Below are 17,798 nucleotides of genomic sequence, written 5' to 3'. Positions count from 1 at the left end.
CTCTTCTCATCTCCATTTGGCGAGGAACTGACTAACTTAAACATGACAACATCAAAGTCTTCTTCAGCTGAATGCACAAAGCACAATTCGTATGAAAGGGAATGTGGCGCAGCTAAAAGGGCAGATGTGTTGGCCGCTTTTCTGAGTTGTTCACCAATCTGAAATTTGAAACATCATGAAGGGACACTGAAGTAATGTCTCAGTGTATCTCGATGAAGCGTTGGCACAGCGGCGACAAAAGCAGACATCATTTTGGTTAGATGGTTAGCCCAAAATTACTTACGCAAAGATTTTAGGTATACAGTTATAGTAGAGTGAGAAACATGAATCCCAACGGATGGATGCATCAAGCTGCACAAACAACATAAGCAGGTTTTTAAGGTTTATAGTAACATGCAGAGATGAGTGGTTAAATGTCACTGTCTTCCGAGCAGCTTTCCTACGCAAGGACATGTCTCAGCTAATCTTGGTGTTTAGCTGTATGTGCACATGTACATATCTGCTGTTGTGTATCTGCAAGTTTCATTGTGTATGTTTTTCAGCTGTATTTGTAACCAATACATTACAATATGGTTGTATATGTGTGGGCCTCATTTAGCAGAGCAGCAGTCAGGTCAGAAAGCATTGCTGTAGCTCAAGGCTAATTCAGTCCACTCATAAAGACTAGGGGAAAAGGCATTTTGCACCATTATACAAACAAACACACCCACAAGCACACGCAGAGATTTATATATCTGTCAAACATGAGGCATGAAACAACAGAAAACATATTGTTGGTTTACGTTTCAGTTCAATTTCCATTTCTTTTTCGTTTGATTCTGTGTTTCTTGCCTGTTTCCTTATCTCCCTCCAGACTATTTTTACATCTGCTGCTCTCCCTTATTCCCCTCCCTCCCTCCTCTTTTCCATCTCTCCATCTTATCACACTTGTTCTCTATTTCAGAGCTGGGCTGCTTCAAAGTTGGTGCGTGCAGCGCGTGTGTCACCTCAAGGACTCTTCACACACACCACATGCACACAGATACACACATTAATACATCTGTGCACAGTTGCACATTTTGCTTTGACGAGGATATACACACACCAGCAACATTTCCCGCACACACAGACACACACATACACACACACACACACACAGCGTGAGCACGGTATCTGAGCTTGTTTCTGTGCACCCTGAGGAGGTAGCCAATGTTCAGAGCTCTCCTTTCACACCCTCACACTTGCGCTTAGCTCACAGTGCGGCCCAGTTCATCGTGGCACAGCATGACACGGCACACTACAGCTCAGCACTGCATGCAATATGCCAACTTAACACAATAACGTTCAGATAACAGCAGACACCTGCCTGGAGCCACTCAGTTTGGCGAAACACACCGCTGTAACAGCTGGTCTGTGTACAGTCAGTCAGAGATAAGACCCACAGGCCAACACGCTGAGCTGTGACATATGGATGGGTGTTACAGAACTATTTTCACCAAGTGCTGACAAGTCTCACAGCGCTGTGACAAACGTATTCCTGACAGATGTGTTTTATTCTGGGTTAATTATTAATTGTTTACACCAGGCTCCTACATTATACACCAGTATTCTTTAAAAACAAAAGCAGAGTCTTGAATCAGGTGCAGTATCTGTCACAAATAGTTGAGGTTAGGTTTAGGCAGTTAAAGTACTTTTGTTAAGATTAGAAAATGATTAATTTTTCAGTGTTAAACCAAGAGGACAATCTTCCCCTAACTTTAACCGAGTGCTGTGAGTGCCTACACATAACCATAAAAAAGTTTATTGTATTGCAAGAGCTGATATTAAAGGGAGAACAAATTAAATACATGGTCAGTGAACAATTTTCAGACACGATCAGATACATTTTGTGACTTGGCATTATATTTAGTAGAAAATGTATTTGTTGTTTCAAATTCGAGGCATAGAAACATCATTTCTTGGAGACGTGGCTGCATTCTGAGCAATAATATTTGAATATATATGGTCTTTAGCGTGTAACGGTTCTGTAACTTTGTCCCTGTAGCTGACCACCGTACGCCCAGACCATGAGCCACAAATCACAGCAAATCTATCTGCCTATAACACTGCTTAACACAAAGTGGCACGTCTGTTTCTACACTGATTGGTTTACTAACCTGATGATTAGTTGAAATGTAAAAGAAAAGAGAGGGAAATCCCACATTAATAACTAAAAAAATCTTTTTATAGTAAATCTATGTTTTGCCTTCTTCTACACATTTACTGAAATGTTGATCCATAGAATTTAAAGTAAACAGATTGTATTTGAGTCAAAAAATGTGCGCCTTTCCCCTCCTTCCTGTGATATTTAGCTGTGAGCTAGCTTTGAGCTAGAGTAGGTGGGTGTTTTTCTTCAGTTCTTGGTCCAATTCTCTTTCGAGTTGTCATGATAAATTATAAACTTTCATACATTAGTTGTATGTATGTACATCACATACTGTATGTGAAAATATTATGTTTTGTGAAGAAGGAAAAACAAAGTATACTGGCCTTGTAGAACTGTTCATCACAGGTATTTTTATTTGTTTTTTTATTGTTGCCTTAGCAATTGTAGGATTAAAATTTGTTTTCAAACATGATTTGATTAAATTTGAATTGCTGCTTTAAAGGGTCCATAATGCAGAGAATTGTGATAATAAATCTGTTGAGATTAAGATTGTTTAAATATTAACTTTGAGGAAATGAGTCTAACTGCAAGGGGTGCAAGGATTCTGACTGAAACAGTAATTGCCACAGCTGTAAAATTGCTTTTCCTGCATCATTGCCCTCCTGGAAATGAACACAGTCATGGTCTTTAGATGTGGTGTGGATCAAAGACAGATACACAGTTCTGAGTATTATGTAGATTTATGAAAATGTCATTAATAAAGACTAATTGACCAAAAAGTCAAAGTCAGCTGAGTCCTTAATAACACATTTAATCGAGTAATTAACTAAGGCAGTAGCCCTAAAATCCATTAAAAAGACTGACACACAGAGAGACAGATGCTCTGACTTATTAAAGTAAAAAAGGAGGATTTGAGGTGAAAAGTTAGACCTGCAGAAGACAGGAAATTCAACCGTTCACCACTAATGCCGACATTATCCAGGTCCTTGCAGCACTAAGCTTTGACACCTGCTACAGAGCGGTAAATGTGTCTGCTGGACTTCAAACAACATTCAGACTCCCTGTAAGTAGGGGATTCACATAAGTAGGCCAACTCTCTGAATCTCCTGTCCTCTCCTCTCCAGTGGACGGAGCGATCCACCGTGCTGCAGGTCCCTTGCTAAAAAAGGAGTGTGCCTCCCTCCACGGCTGTGAGACCGGAGAGGCAAAGATCACCTGCGGCTACGGCCTCCCAGCGAAGTGTGAGTACAAAGTGTGCGAGTGTTTGTGTATCTTTCAGCTGCTCGAGAGAAGCCGCTCAGTGCAGTTGTACTGGACAGCCTCCAGGTGTGAATGTGTGGGAAAGTGTGACAGTGATGCAAAAAGAGCAAGCTGCACAGAGGAGTTTCCCCAAGATGAATAAAGGTCAAACAGCTTTATGAATAAAAATTAGGGGTGCAACTGATCACAAAACTCATGTCGTGTCACGGTTTTCAGTCACAGATCAGATCATTTTTCTGATCAGCAAAACAAAAAAAAATATATAAATACAAAAAATATATATATAAAGACAAATATAACTTTGCTCTCCATTATTCTGTAAAACACTTAAAGCAAGGAATTTTTGTTCATGTCCAATGTTTAAATAAAGTGTTTAAATATATAAAATATTCAATATTCAATTATTAAATTGACGTGCAATATGAGGCATGATGCCTTCTTCCTTTAAACATGGTAGTGAACGACACAACAGCCTGTGTCATCATCATCAAAACTTGATGATGACTTACAAACATGAACACACGTCTTGTCCTGCAGCTCAGCTTGTTGAACAAACAAACATTCATCGGGGAAATGTGCACCACTAACATCAGTTAGCAGCTAGATAGCTAATTAGCTACTCAGCTGCAGCACATTAAACAGCATGTTGACATAACTGAAAATGTCACTTTGGACCTGTTAGATGCTGGTTTGGTAGTCACTCTTCAAAAACCATGTTAACAGTGTCTGTCCATGACTTGTATTTACAGCAGTGTTTTTTTTACTTTGTCTACAATGAGACATTCAATTTTGCGATTAATCTGCGGTTCACATATGTGCTGAACCGTGGGGGGTGATCCGTTACACATCATGGATCAACTACGTTCCGTTACACCCTTAATAAAAAGATTTACTGATTAATGATAAAGTCCTGTTCAAATATGTACCAGGAACCATTTCTTCTTCACAGAAATCATGTAATGAACTTAATCTGACATCTGTCTTTTGGTATAAAGACTCAAACTCAACACCCAGCAGAAAATCATCTAGGTGTCCATATTGTAATAATGTCACTTACGCCTTCCATTTATAGCAAAGTAAATGGCTCTCAATTATTTAGCGGCACTCCATTGCAGCATGTATAATGCGACGAAACTGAAGATTCAACATGACAGAAAAGGGTTTTCTAGGTGTTTTTTCAGCTCAAAAAAAAAAAATCTCCTCCAATATTCCTGACGTCCAAAGGACAACATGTGACTGTGGGGAGCATCAATGTCGACTTTAACAAGAAGAGTTCAGCAGCTGCAACCACATTTTGTTTTTCTGAAAGGTCAAAACTCATGACTAGGATTTTAATTTTGAGTCAATTATGTAACTCTGAAACAAAACAGAATTAAAAATGCAGTCTTTAGGTCATCACTCATGCAGTAACAGATATTTTTCTCCATTTTTAAAAGTCTTTACAGCAGACTAAAATACTGACTCACAATAGTGCTTTCACATTTTGAAATGTTTTGGTTTATTTACTGTAAAAGAACTGATGAGTTAGCTAACAGCATCTACAGAAACTTTGTCAATAGTGAATTCAAGGAAAAAGTACTTTTCTATAAATAGATTTACTGTTTACTCCATACAATATAAAAAAAATAGTGAATTGAAAATGCCTGTCACGATTTCTTACATCCCCGGGTGTCTTTATTTTATCTGACCAACAATCCATTCAAAGTAAAGGTGTCAGCATGCTTCATCCGAAGTGCTCGTCAGATTGTCAAACAGCCGCTGAAACCCCTCCTCTCACACCCCTCCACTTGGAAGGTGCATCTAACAAGTTTAGTAACTTTCCAAAAACAAGCGCACCCACTTCCTGCAGTGATTGGTGAAGTCTTCAGAGGTGAGCAAGTAGGCAGGATGTGAACTTCACTCTCAAGCTCTCTTTTTCATTCTTCTTCTACTTCCATCACGTTTCACATATTCAAAAGAGTGCAACACTGTGAATGCAGAGAAAGGAGAGACTGTCAAATATTTGCCACCATTATGTCCATATTTAAACAGGTATCGCATCTTGCTCATCTCTATGACAGCAGACTTTTCACACCGCCATCGAATGAGGCTGTTGGGAACATCTATAAACACCTCTGCCTTCAGACGAGGTTAGACGGCACGTCGTACAAAATAGTTTGAATAAATAACTGAAAAGAGTATAAAATACAGGAAAGCAGCAGATTCTCTCATTTCAGAAGCAAGTGTTGATCAACTAATCAAACAATTGTTTCAGCTCTACTTGTGCTGCAATAATGATCACAGTTTTTCATCGTCAGAAAGATTATACTGAATTCTTCTTAACATGGATTATCCATCATAACACATAAGATTACTTGTTTTGTACCGTTTGTCACGTGTCACATGGTTCCAAGTGTTCCCATGCCACTACATGACACTCCCCCTTCATTTCGAATGTGATCCGTTGTCAGGAGCTAATCATGACATCGCCCGCCACTGTAACGGCACGCACACAGCATGACACTAATAGGCATCGCAATAATGCACAAGCCAAGCTTTGTACATTTAAAAAATGACCACCCAGGTGTGTGTGCGTGTGTGTGTCAGTGTGTGTGTGTGTGTGTGTGAGAGAGAGAGTGATTAAAGGAAGACTGAGCTTGTGTGATATCAGCTTCCACAGAGAGTTTAAATTCACAGTGGAAGGAGAAGGAGAAAAAAGGAGAGAGAAGCGATGATAAAGGCGAGCTCAAGGCAGAATGGAGAGCAGGAGTAGAAGAGATAGATAAGGAGGGAGTGGGAAAAAATACATAAAATGAGAATAAAACGAAGCAGCATGGAGGAGGGGACGGATGTGAGGGGAGCTGAAGACAGGAGGGAATTATGAGGAGATGAGTTCTTACATTGTCTGTTCTCCTTTGTTGGTTCACTTGTTTAACTTTGAGGATGCTAGCTGTAATGTGTGTGTGTGTGTGTGGGTGTGGGTGAGTGGATGCTGCTGCGTGTCGCTGTGTGTCCTTATGTGTGCGTATTTTTAGTAATTGCGTGCATGTGTATTTCTGTTTGCACCTACAGTATTGTGTACATGCATACTTGTCTCTGTGTAGCATTAAGTGCAGTATATCAGTGTGCACAGAGTGGGTTTGCCTGTCAGGTCCTATCACTGTCTTACCTATAACTATCTGTCAGCATGAGACCTGTGTGACTGACTATGTTTCTGACTGACTGACAGATTAACTGTGTGTGGGCGTGTATGCAAGCCTCTCTGCCTCGCACTTATGTGTGCGTGGCCGTTGCCCAGCATGAGGTATGGAGACTGGCACTCTCCTCCCAGACAAGATATTAAGTCCCAAGAATAATTCAACATGCGTCTGCTTCAATGCTTAAACACTCACAACAGGGCTTGATTACCTCTCAGCAGGAGGGAGAGGGAGGTGAGACAGCAACAACAGAGGGAAAGCAAAGGAGAGATAACAAAGCGGGCAGAAGACTATGTGAAGACAGAGCGGTGCAAAGGAAAAGAGCGAGACATAAAAATGAAACTCGATAGGAGAGAAGCAGAGATGTTGAGAGACAGGTCCAATCTAAGCCAACACTTTGATCTTGATTTGTATGGGCTTGCCACCAGATGTGGGATTTCAAGTGAGTGTCTGACTCACAAGTTGCCAAATGGTCCAGAGGACCTGCTGTCAGCCCTCAATGCAGAGTGTCCGTCGATGATCCCACAGCCACTTAGCCGGCAGCATCCCAGTACCGTAACCTAGCAACACCCGGAGTGCATGGCACACTGCTGCTGCTGTTTAGCAAGAGTCGCATGCAATTTGGGGATGTTGACAAATGACAGCTGGAAAATTTCAAGCAGGCCTCGCTTAAACTCACATATTAAGCAAAACTTGAAGGCAGGTTAAATCAGCAATCTGTCAACTTTGGGGCATGTGAGCCGCTGTAATGAGGGTTTGATTAGGAGTGTCTGTTTGTGAGCAGAAGATCAGTGCGTTGCTCACTTGCAAGCCAGAGGCATATTGTAAGATACATGTGTAGGTGTGTGCTTGTGTGTGTTTTCTTGTCGTTGCCCAACAAGGGAGCGTTGGCAAAATGTGTCGTCCAGACGACCCAGCGGCTCAGAGCTCACCTGTGTACCGATACACACAGCTGTAACCCATCTAACCTGTTCCCCAGCCAGCCCCTCGCTCCCCTGCCGAAAACACTAAGATACAACATTGTGACACACCGGGGAGCGAAGGTGCCGGAGGGCAGGACTAAAGAAAACGAGAGACAGCGTGAGGTCACAGCCATAATCAGTATCCTCATCAAGTGAAAGCACCTGCTTTGGTGACGTCGGTGCAGACACAAGTCTTAGTTTGCTGGTAAACTGATATATAACCATTCACAGTTTCCCATGAATGTGATACAGATATCCCATATTTGTTTGGCAGTTGGAGCTTTGGCAGCTTTGTTGGCAAAAAAAGAAAAAGAAATGCAGCAACATCACCAAAAATAAGTCCAACGAAGCAACAAACACAAGCATTCAGATGGTCATACAGGTTGAAACTCCTGAGTGAGTCAAATTTATTTGGTAGACAAAACTAAGATGAGTGAACAGTAAAACTGTCCGTTTTAAGGCTGAACATGCAAAAATGTCACATTTGTTTACAGGTAAGAAATGTACAATTCAGCAAATATGGAAATCTTAATTATTTAAGATTAATTATTTAATTCATATTTAGTTGAGTTTAAATTGTGCTTTTTTTCAAGGACATTCCTGTTTTCCCTAAGATATTACTACCAATTTAATTCCTTCCAAGAAACTTCACAGCAAATAACTAGGAAATTACAGACCCGTAAAATAAATCAATTGTCTCATACAGGTTCATTTTCTGCTAACTTTAACCCTAACCCATCTTTCTCTAGATGTTAGCCCTAAAAAATCTTGCAACAACTCAGGAAAAAAACTCTCCAGCATAATTGTACACAATGCTTTATTTCATCTCATATGACAAATACTGTACATTGTATTTGAAACCTTCTGTATTCAGGGGGAAATAGATGCAGAGTGAAGGATACATATAACATATAGTAAAGTTGGAGTACCACAGTTGGAGGTAGAAAAAAGATGGAGAGAAAACAAGATGGAGCTGGAAAGGCCCAGATAGAAAAAGTGCTGGGGGAAATAGAGAGGTACAAAGCAAGAGAGATATCACTCTGTCAAAAATTGGCTGTTATGCTCCCCTCTCTTCCCTCCCTTACTCCCATCTCCCAGTTTCTGTTCCCTCGGTGGCCAATTACCGCTAATTAAAATCCTCACTGCAGCTCTCGCGGACTCCCCCTCTTCCTCTCCTCCAAGACCTCCATCTCTCTCTGCTTCGCATGTCACCCTGTCGCTCTCTCTCGTCTTCTCGTTCTTTGAAGATGTGGTGTTTCTGCCTGTCGCGATCAACAACTTAAACACCTTGTTTCCTTGTGTTCCTCTCTTCCACTTCATCACCTTTCTACCTCTTCTCTTTTTTCTTCTCCTCACTCCTACATTTGGTCCCCCCTCCTCCTCCTCCTTCGTCTCTCTCCCATATATCTTGCTTCCATCCTACCAGACCCAGTCCCCCCCCCCTTCCCCTCCCATCTCACCTCTTCCCTCTCTGTTCCTATCATCATCAGCAGTAAGGTTTCTTCAGTAGTGCCAAGAGACTTGACAAGGCTCTGGGCTAAAGACTGTAGCACTCAGACTGTGATACCTCGCTAGTTGGGGGAGTTTTTTTTTTTCCTTCCTTTTTTTCTTTTTTTGACAAGGTTGTCGACATCTTTGCTTCTTCCTGCCTCGGCGTCAGCAGTGCGATCCTTCTAGGTGTTAAAAAGCTTCGTCAAAGCTGCTGCTGCTGATGAGGAGGAGCGTGATGATGATGATGATCACAGCAGCAGCCCTGGTGTTAATTCATTCAGTTAATTCATTCGCCTTGAAGGAGAAAAAAGGGATCAAAAAAAAAAAAAGGCTCCAGTGTTGCTTGTCTAAGGGAAAGAGAGTTGGAGAGCAGGAGTGAGAGGGAGTGGAGAATGTCTTTGCTGCTGCTGCTGCTCTCTGATGAAGAGAATTATGTCCGCTCCTTTTAGCATCGGCATCTTGTCCCCCCCCTCTTTTCCCATCTACTCTTGTCCTCCTGTTTAGAATAACTGCCCCTCTGTCTCTTTCAGAGAAAGGTGGAAAGAGATAGGGAGAGCTAAAGGCGCCTTCCAAGACCTGAGCCTTCCTTTTGTGCCAAGGCCCGGGCCTGGATTTAAGAGCTGTGTGCGCTTGGCTGAGCACAAACTGAGGCCGAGTGCACAAAGGACCAGCTAGCCTTTTTCCTGCCTCCTGCTTTAAAGGCAGATGAAGAAAGGCGAGGGACAGATGGAGGTATGAGAAGAAGAGAGGAGAGACAAAAAGGGGAGGGGAGAGGATGGACGGATGGATGGCCGTTGAGTATGAAAAGCAGGAGCAGCGACTCGTGGCCTCCCAGGTAAGAATGGTGAGAGGCCACTGGGGAAGGGAGGGAGGGAGGACAGAGCCAAAAAGAAGGGTAATGACAATAAGCAGGAAAAAAAGCTGAAATGGCAGACAAAGGAGAAGCAGGGGCGGCTGTCACCGGATGGCACTCAGTCAAGTCCTCTTAAGGCTCATGCCAGTGTGACGCCCACTTATGAGAGAGAACAGGCAGACACACACACACACACACACACACACACACACACACACACGTACACATAAATATGCAAGGCAAATCAGGTGTGTGATGAATATAGTTTGAGCCGCACTTAAGAACAATTTTACTTTGCTTTTCCCCTCCTGTGTTATTTGGCTGTTTGCCTTCCGTGTCTGCGTAGTTATTTTTACCTTGACTTTGTTTTCTTCCATTATGTTTTTTCAGCCTGTTCATTATTGTTTTTGCTAGACGATGATGCAGTGTTTTGTACTATTTTCTTCTGATGGGGGCTTTAATAAAACAAGTGTAGCAGTGTGTTTCATAAAAGTGTTAGAAACACTCTTGTGTCATAATTAGGTCAGACTGACTTGTGTTTTTACACGTCGATGAGAGAAGCATTTTTGCATCTTTTTATAATCGACCTGATGGGAACTGCTCTCAGGATATTACCACAGAGGGAATTAGCAGTTAGTTAGGAGGAATGCTGCGTGAGGGAGGGACGTCTGATATTAAAACAAAATCAGGTCAAAACCTCGTACAAGGCTGGACCGTGTATGGTCACTGTGTGAAATTGTGGCCAGTTTGTTAAAGGGATAGTCAGTGGTAGTGTCTATAATGTGAATTCCTGTATATTAAATGTTCATCTTCAATTTTCTGTAGTGGTCCCAGTAATATTTGTTGTTAAAATGTATTGAGGTAGCATATCACATGGTTAAACTACGTTTGAGTAAAAGGAAAAAAGGTTTTAAATGCAGTTGCAGGAACAATACCATACAATACCACTCATATCTTGGGATGTTTGATTTGAAAGAGAACTCATTTTAATTATAACTATTCTAATTACCTATCTGTTATCTCCCCCTACTCTTTCATCTGTTTCACTCTGTGGATGTCTCTCGTTTTTCACTCTGTATTGAGTGTTTTGTCAGAGTGGTTGTTATTAAGGGTGCTTTAACTGTGTGTTCTCCCTCATGCCTCTATCTGCCTTTTTTCTGCCTCTTTTCTGATCGATGATCATGGAGGCTGCGGTGGAAATTGTAAAGAAAGTTTTGACAGCATTTTGGGTGCAAATTGAGGAGGTTTATCTCCGCCTGGTTACTGCAGTTACAGTAAAATCAAGCGCACCCGCAGAGAAGCTGCCGCACACTTAAATGATGTAACAGCTACATGAGTTGCATGTTTTACCTGCAAGACTTGTGTTTTAATGCTGTTGTTCATTATTTGTGATGTGAAAATGTCAGAGAAATAAAAAGTTTGCGTCCTGGTATTAGTTAAGTTATAAAATCCACACACACTGTGGAGCGCCTCTCCTGCTGGCTGTTGACAGCACTGTCAGCCCCAGAGTCGATCACACTGGACGGCAGAGGAGGAGATGGTAGAGACGCTGGTACGTGTCTGTTTACACAGGAGTTTAGCTGACTTCACTGCATTTAACACCAGAGCAGAAAGTGTCAGACCTCGGAGCAGGAAGCAGTCACTTTACATCGTGCTGCTGTCCTCCATTTCCATCATCTCGCACAGATTCGTTTTGAAAGAGCAACAGCCAATGGGGAAACTCCAACACTTGGCTGGCTGACCAATCGTGTAACTTCATCACTCACTTACTCACTCACTCACGGACAGCCGTGGTCATAGGGCTGGTCCGTGGCTGGTTCAGCCAAAAAAACATTGTGCAGAGAGTTTTAGATGAGGAACTTGTCAAAAAAGTTTAAAAAAAAACTGAGAGGAAGAAGCTTCTGCACACTGTTCACTTTATTTTCAATCATATTTTATTGTGAACAATGTTTTATATTTAAGAGTTTAATCAGGTTGTCTTTAGAGAAGTAAAAGTTTAGGTAGATCTTCATGGGTTGATAACAAAGTACATTTAATCAAGTAATGTACTTTAGTATCATTTGAGATATTTGTACTTTACTTTTAGTATTTCCATTTCCTGCTACTTTGTACTTCAAGTTCTGACCCACTAAATTTTTCAGAGAGAAATATTGCACTTTTTATTCCACTGCATTTATCTGACAGCTGTATTTATTTTACAGAGTAAGATGTTATATTAAAATAATAAGATGTATTGCTTTACATAAATCTACCTAACTGTAGATAAAGCTGGTCAAATTAGCTCTACCTCAACCAGCTACGCCATTAAAATACTGCTTACACATTATTGCATGAGTCATAATAATCCAATGCTGTAATATATAAAATTATACCTCTTGACAGGAGCCATTATGCCTCCATAATGAGTACTTTAATTTCTTTTGAAACTTGTTAAATACATTTAATGATATTACATCTTAAGCACCTTTACTTAATGTATGTACGACTTTGAGATTTTTACCTGTAACAGTGTATTTTACACTGTGGTATTACTGCCTTTACTCAAGTAAAGGATCAGGGGCAGTATTCACAAAACACCCCAAAACTAAAAGTCGCTCCTAACTGGCTGAAAAAAAAGAAGTATATCAGTCCTAACTTTAGGATGGAGCTTTTGGTCTAGAGTAGATGAATTCAGGAAACATTTTGGCACTAAAAGTAGCTCCTAAGTCACTAAGTCCTGCTCACAATCAGCTGTCATGAGCCTCATCACATAAGCTTTTTGGTAAAATACAACAATAACAAATTTTTAAAAACATATTTAGACAGCAGTTGAGTTAATATTTATCCAATCAGCAGAGATGACAGTTTGCACAACTCTCCACTACTGGGTCTCTGGATAAACGCAGTTTGCAGGGCTGATTAACCTGGAGTATCTCAGCCATCTGTCAGAATTAGTCAGTGCGCTCTTAAGACCCCGATTGGTTTGACATTACTTTAAACGTACTTTAAATAATCACTGCTTGCAATAAATAAACAAAGCAGATGTCGTGGCGATCACTGGATTACCCAATGAATATGATATATAGAATTAACTCATCAAAGGATGAAGATTTGCTCATTTAACTGTAAGGAAATATCACAATGTGAACATGCAGATGGCGTTTGATGCCAGATATGATCTACTTGACATGTCGATATTTTGTATGAAATCTGGAACACAGTGTATAAAACATAATATTATATTATATAAATGTGTATATGCATTTCTGTCTTTTTGTCGTTTCTTTTCACATCCACTGACACAGACCAGGCTCTCCAATCACTGTGGACGCACAGTAGTTATAGGTTTATTCATGAAACATGATGTTGTCCATAGCAACAAGGTCAACCCCCGCCCCCTCTCTTATCTTGGGAGCTCTTTCAGTTTCTTACTAAAATTTGCTCTCAGCAGCTTTGTGAATCAGTCTTGAGAGGAAACTCTCAGTTAGGACCTTTTAGTGCCAATTAGGAGGACTCCTGATGGTAAGATAAGATGCTTTGTGAATTCGGCCACTGATTGCTTGGTCCATCGCTGAAAATAGCACATGTTGAGATACGGTATAATTTACGTGCACAAACAAGTGGAAAGGCATGATGACGGAAAATTTACTGTGGCGTGTATTATTTGTAAAAATGATTTCTGAAATGATGTTTGACTTGAAGAATCTTATACTGTAAATACCAATTTGAGCACCAGAAGTTTACACATTATAGTATTATACAGTAAAGAAGTCAATATAAACAGTGTAACTAGCTCTGCTAAACCGTGTGTTTCCTTCATTAGCTCGAAAGAATTGTTGCTTTAAACAAGTCTGCAAGCAAGAGAAGTGGAGCGAGGAGAAGGAGAAAGAATTTAACATCCAGTGAGAAAACTGCACGGCTAGATTACATGACATCACAGGCGGCAATCAAGTCATTGCACAGAATATCTTATTACAATCCGACGAAGCTTGTTGTTCAGACCCCTTTGGAAACAGTCTTCAGGGTAAAAAATCAAAAGGCCTCACATCTGTTTAACAATAGGTCCTGATTCTCCCTCCTCTTTGTGGAAGATCGACTTTTCAGACCCACAGAAGCAAAGACACAATACTTCACTGGAATGCAGAGTCCCAGGGTAATGACAGCCATTAATTCATATTGCACGCTAATGTTCATCCGCAGGCAGTTTTTAATTTCTTCTCTACATATCATAAACGGATGTGTTACACACTCAACACGTGCATATTCATGTAATGACAATTTGGAAATATTTAACCTCGAGTGGAATGATAAAATGTGGCTATTACATGCACATTTTTGCAGTGTATGCAACTGCCACAATGAAAGCTGCTGTTTTTTTGCTGCTGTAGACGGCATAAAACTGCTTGTCGGAAAAAATGCTTGTTCCTGTTATGTGCAAAATCAGCATGAACGAGCCGGTCTGTTAAGTTTCTCCCTCATTAATCAACAAAGAGATCCAGAAACTGAAAAACATTCCTGATATGGGTGCAGTTTGATTGGTCCATGTGGATCCACTAAACCTTTAAAAGACGTGCCTTCCATTTCTCTGAATAAAAACTGCTGGAGGTCTTTGAGCCAATCAGAAACTCTTGTCAGATGTAAGTGAAAACAGCAATTTTTCCATTCAATCGTTGAATGTCTGTACTTTCCTATAGGCGCCTATCTTTGACACATTTACACATGGAGACATTATATTTATTTTCAAAATACAACGTTTTCCTGAGGATAGAGCTCTGTTTTTGTGGTGCCTTTGCCTTCTAGTTTTTCAGAGTTTTCATTATCCTTACGATATATGTAATCCTCACTTCACAAAGCAGTGAAATGCTGGACAAATAGACACAATAGAAGTCACCTTGACAAATAGAGAACGGCACTCTAAAGAAAAGTGAAAATGATCTTCACTGCAAAAATATATTCACAGTGGAGGTACTGGAGATCACCTTGCATGAATGTACAATATACAGAATGGCTGTATTTTTTTATGCAGTATTTACATTCACTAAGGGAACCAGGTTACACGGGGGATCAGAGAACACATTTACATGCACTGTTGTAACCTGGTCATGCTGCAGATCAGTAACCAGATTTCTCCTTTGCTTACTGATTTTAACTGTAGTGATAGAAGACACTGATTTCTGATTTTTTTCGGGGGGGGGGGGGTCGCAGCACACAGACAGCACTGAGCTTTTAATACTCAAGTGTTTAATGGTGGAAACCAACTTATTTAGACTTTCAGAGGCTACTTCGTGTTTGTTTCAATTTCAGTCTTACTTTGGATGAAATAATTTTAAATCCGAGGACGCATCGCTCCATGCTGTCCTTTTTCTGTCCGCAGTTTATTGTCATGCTCATGCGTGCTTGTAAAAAGATTTATAGAAATCATCGTTTTCCCCAGGAGAAATCTACCTGTGGACACCAGATGTCTCTAATCCCCTACTCCAATTACGATAAGCAGGTTTCTTGTTTACATGATGTTTAAGAAATCAGCTAAGGGCATGTAAACGCGCTGATGGTTTGGTTTCCTGTTTTGGGCAATATTAATCTTAGTGCCGGTTGCTGGTTTGATTCTTCCTTCCCCATGTTGAAGTGTCCTTGAGCAAGACTCTGAACCCCAGTTGCTCCCAGTGGTTAGGTGGTAGCTCCATTGTGTTCTTCCAACTGGGAAGTTTGACATATATAGTATGTAACAACAGTTTCATATATGTTATCAATCTATCTGTAATTTTGTCATCCTGCTTTTTCATACTTTCATACTGTATTTGCTATCTAGTCTGTTCCATCTACTGCATGTCTGTACGTCCTGGAGAACGAATCCCTCCTCAGTTGCTCTTCCTGAAGTTTCTTCCATTTTTTTCCCCGTTTAAGGGTTTTTTGGGGGGAGTTTTGCCTTATTCAAATCAAGAGTCTAAGGATAGTGGATGTTGTATTCATGACCAGATTGTGAAACCCCTTCAGGAAAAATTGTGATTTGTGATATTGGGCTATATAAATAAAATGACTGACTTGAAGACTGGTTTCAACATGACAATAACCACATGCACAAAACAAGGTTCAAAAAGAAATGGAAATGGTTTTCCCAGCTTTCTCAGCCCTGACCTCAACCCCATCAAACACCTTTGGGATGAACTAGAACGCATTCTGTAACCCAGGACTTACAGTATCACCCAATATCAGTGCCTGATCTCACTGACGCTCTTATGGCTGAAATTACCTGGAGCCAGGTCCCAAAATCTTGTGGAAAATTTCAGAGAAGAAAGGAGAAGCATATTTACAGCCATAGTTGTGGTATGAAATATTCATCAGTTACATATGTTTGGGTGTCCACATACTTTTGGCCTTATAGTCCACATTTTCACGACTGAAGGGCAAGAATCCCTCTTTTGACAGTAAAACTACATAATAGCCTCTTGTATATACATAGGCGGTTGTTTATGTTATATACACCCATAACACACACACTTACTGAGTCACACACACATATTAAGAAGTCACACATCCACTTTCTCCCTTTAACGTTGTTCCTTGCACACACTCCGTAACGCACTATCCAACACACCCCCCCCCATCACACATAAATCCCTCACACATCCTAACATGCTCCGCTAGCTTTCCATCTCCCCATCCAGCAACCCCCCTTCCTCCCCTCTCTCTCTCTCTGTGTTTCAGGGTAATGTGAGCCAGCAGCCATAACACTGGGGTGGGGAGAAAGAGGAGGTGGAGGAGGAGGAGGAGGAGGAGGAGGAGGGGGGAGGGTTGCGTTGATGTATGGTCGAACTAAAGCAACCCTGCCGATCGATAATGTAAACAGGAGTGAAGAGAGGCGGTAAATAAGGCCGACTCCTGACAGAACTGTCTACCTCAGGTGACAGAGAGAAAGAGAGGGAGAGGAGGGAGGAGGGGAGGGAGGTGGGGAGTGAGTGGAAGATCTAATAGAGGAAGGGAAGGAAGAAGGGGGGAGACAAGGATGAGGGGTAAAGAGGATAATGGAGGGATGAGAGAGACAAGGTAGGAGAGAGAGGGACAAATCAGGTAGAAAAAGAGGAAGGAAAGAAGGGACGGAGGAGAGGGTAATGGGGCTGAGAGGAGAGGTGGAATAACTGGATGAGGTAATGGCGAAGAAGGGAGGGAGGAGGGTGACGACAAAGGACGTAGAGAGTGAAATAGAAAGATGGAGTGAGAAGTAGGATGGATGGGATGGAGAGACAGAGGAGGGGAGAAAAGATGAGAGGAAGCAGCTCTGGTTAACAAAAATGAAGAGGAAATAACACGATAATTCAGTTTTATCAGTACAAGTGCTTATATTTGTTTGTGTAAATGTGTGTGCGCGCGAGTAAAAACAGTGCAGCAGTGACATTTAACAGATGACATGCAGATGAATGACCACCAAGTGACCCACTGTTGAACCGAACCAGCACACACACATATGAACACACACGACCGAGTTGTGAACCTGGACACCGCTGAGTGCTCCGTTGCTGCATTGGCACGGCTGAGCGACTTTTTGAGAGCGCACACACTCACTGTGGGCTTCTTGACTACTGGAGGAGTTCAGACTGAGCAGAGAGTAAACACACACACACACACTTGACAACATAAACAATTACACAATACATGTACAAACACACACATGGAGAGCAAATATGTGCCAGAGTGTTTTCTTATGATTACACTGCACTCCTTTGAGTCTCTACTTTCCTTTTTTTTTTTTTTTTGTTCCGTCATGCTTGACTGCGTGTTTGATCACGGTAATTAAGCTCATGTGTCCGTAAGTGTTTCATCTGCTGTGATTTTAACTAATTCGTATGTTCTAATCTGTCTCTGCTGCTATTTAAGGAAGCATCCGAAGCTTTCTTGCACACTATAAATAAAATTGTTGCCGCTCACCACTGATGAATCACAATAGTGATTCATCC

General features: G+C 41.2%; 1 protein-coding gene across 5 annotated transcripts in view; it reads left to right on the top strand.

The window, feature by feature from the left end:
• Positions 1–17,798, top strand: part of macrod1 (mono-ADP ribosylhydrolase 1) — a 128,593-nt gene that overhangs the window by 79,152 nt on the left and 31,643 nt on the right. For 4 of the 5 annotated variants that reach the window (XM_044363423.1, XM_044363425.1, XM_044363421.1 and 1 more), the window contains one exon: positions 3,250–3,366. The exons of the other annotated variant lie outside the window; for it this stretch is intronic. In XM_044363423.1, the coding sequence (XP_044219358.1) occupies positions 3,250–3,366 (117 nt within the window). The remainder of the gene's footprint in view (positions 1–3,249; positions 3,367–17,798) is intronic. 5 annotated transcript variants of the gene reach the window in all.

Source organism: Thunnus albacares, chromosome 10 (assembly GCF_914725855.1).
Source record: "Thunnus albacares chromosome 10, fThuAlb1.1, whole genome shotgun sequence".
NCBI classification, from domain to species: Eukaryota; Metazoa; Chordata; class Actinopteri; order Scombriformes; family Scombridae; genus Thunnus; species Thunnus albacares.
The sequence above is the reverse complement of the archived record's forward strand: the minus strand, read 5'-3'. Positions and strand labels throughout refer to the sequence as shown.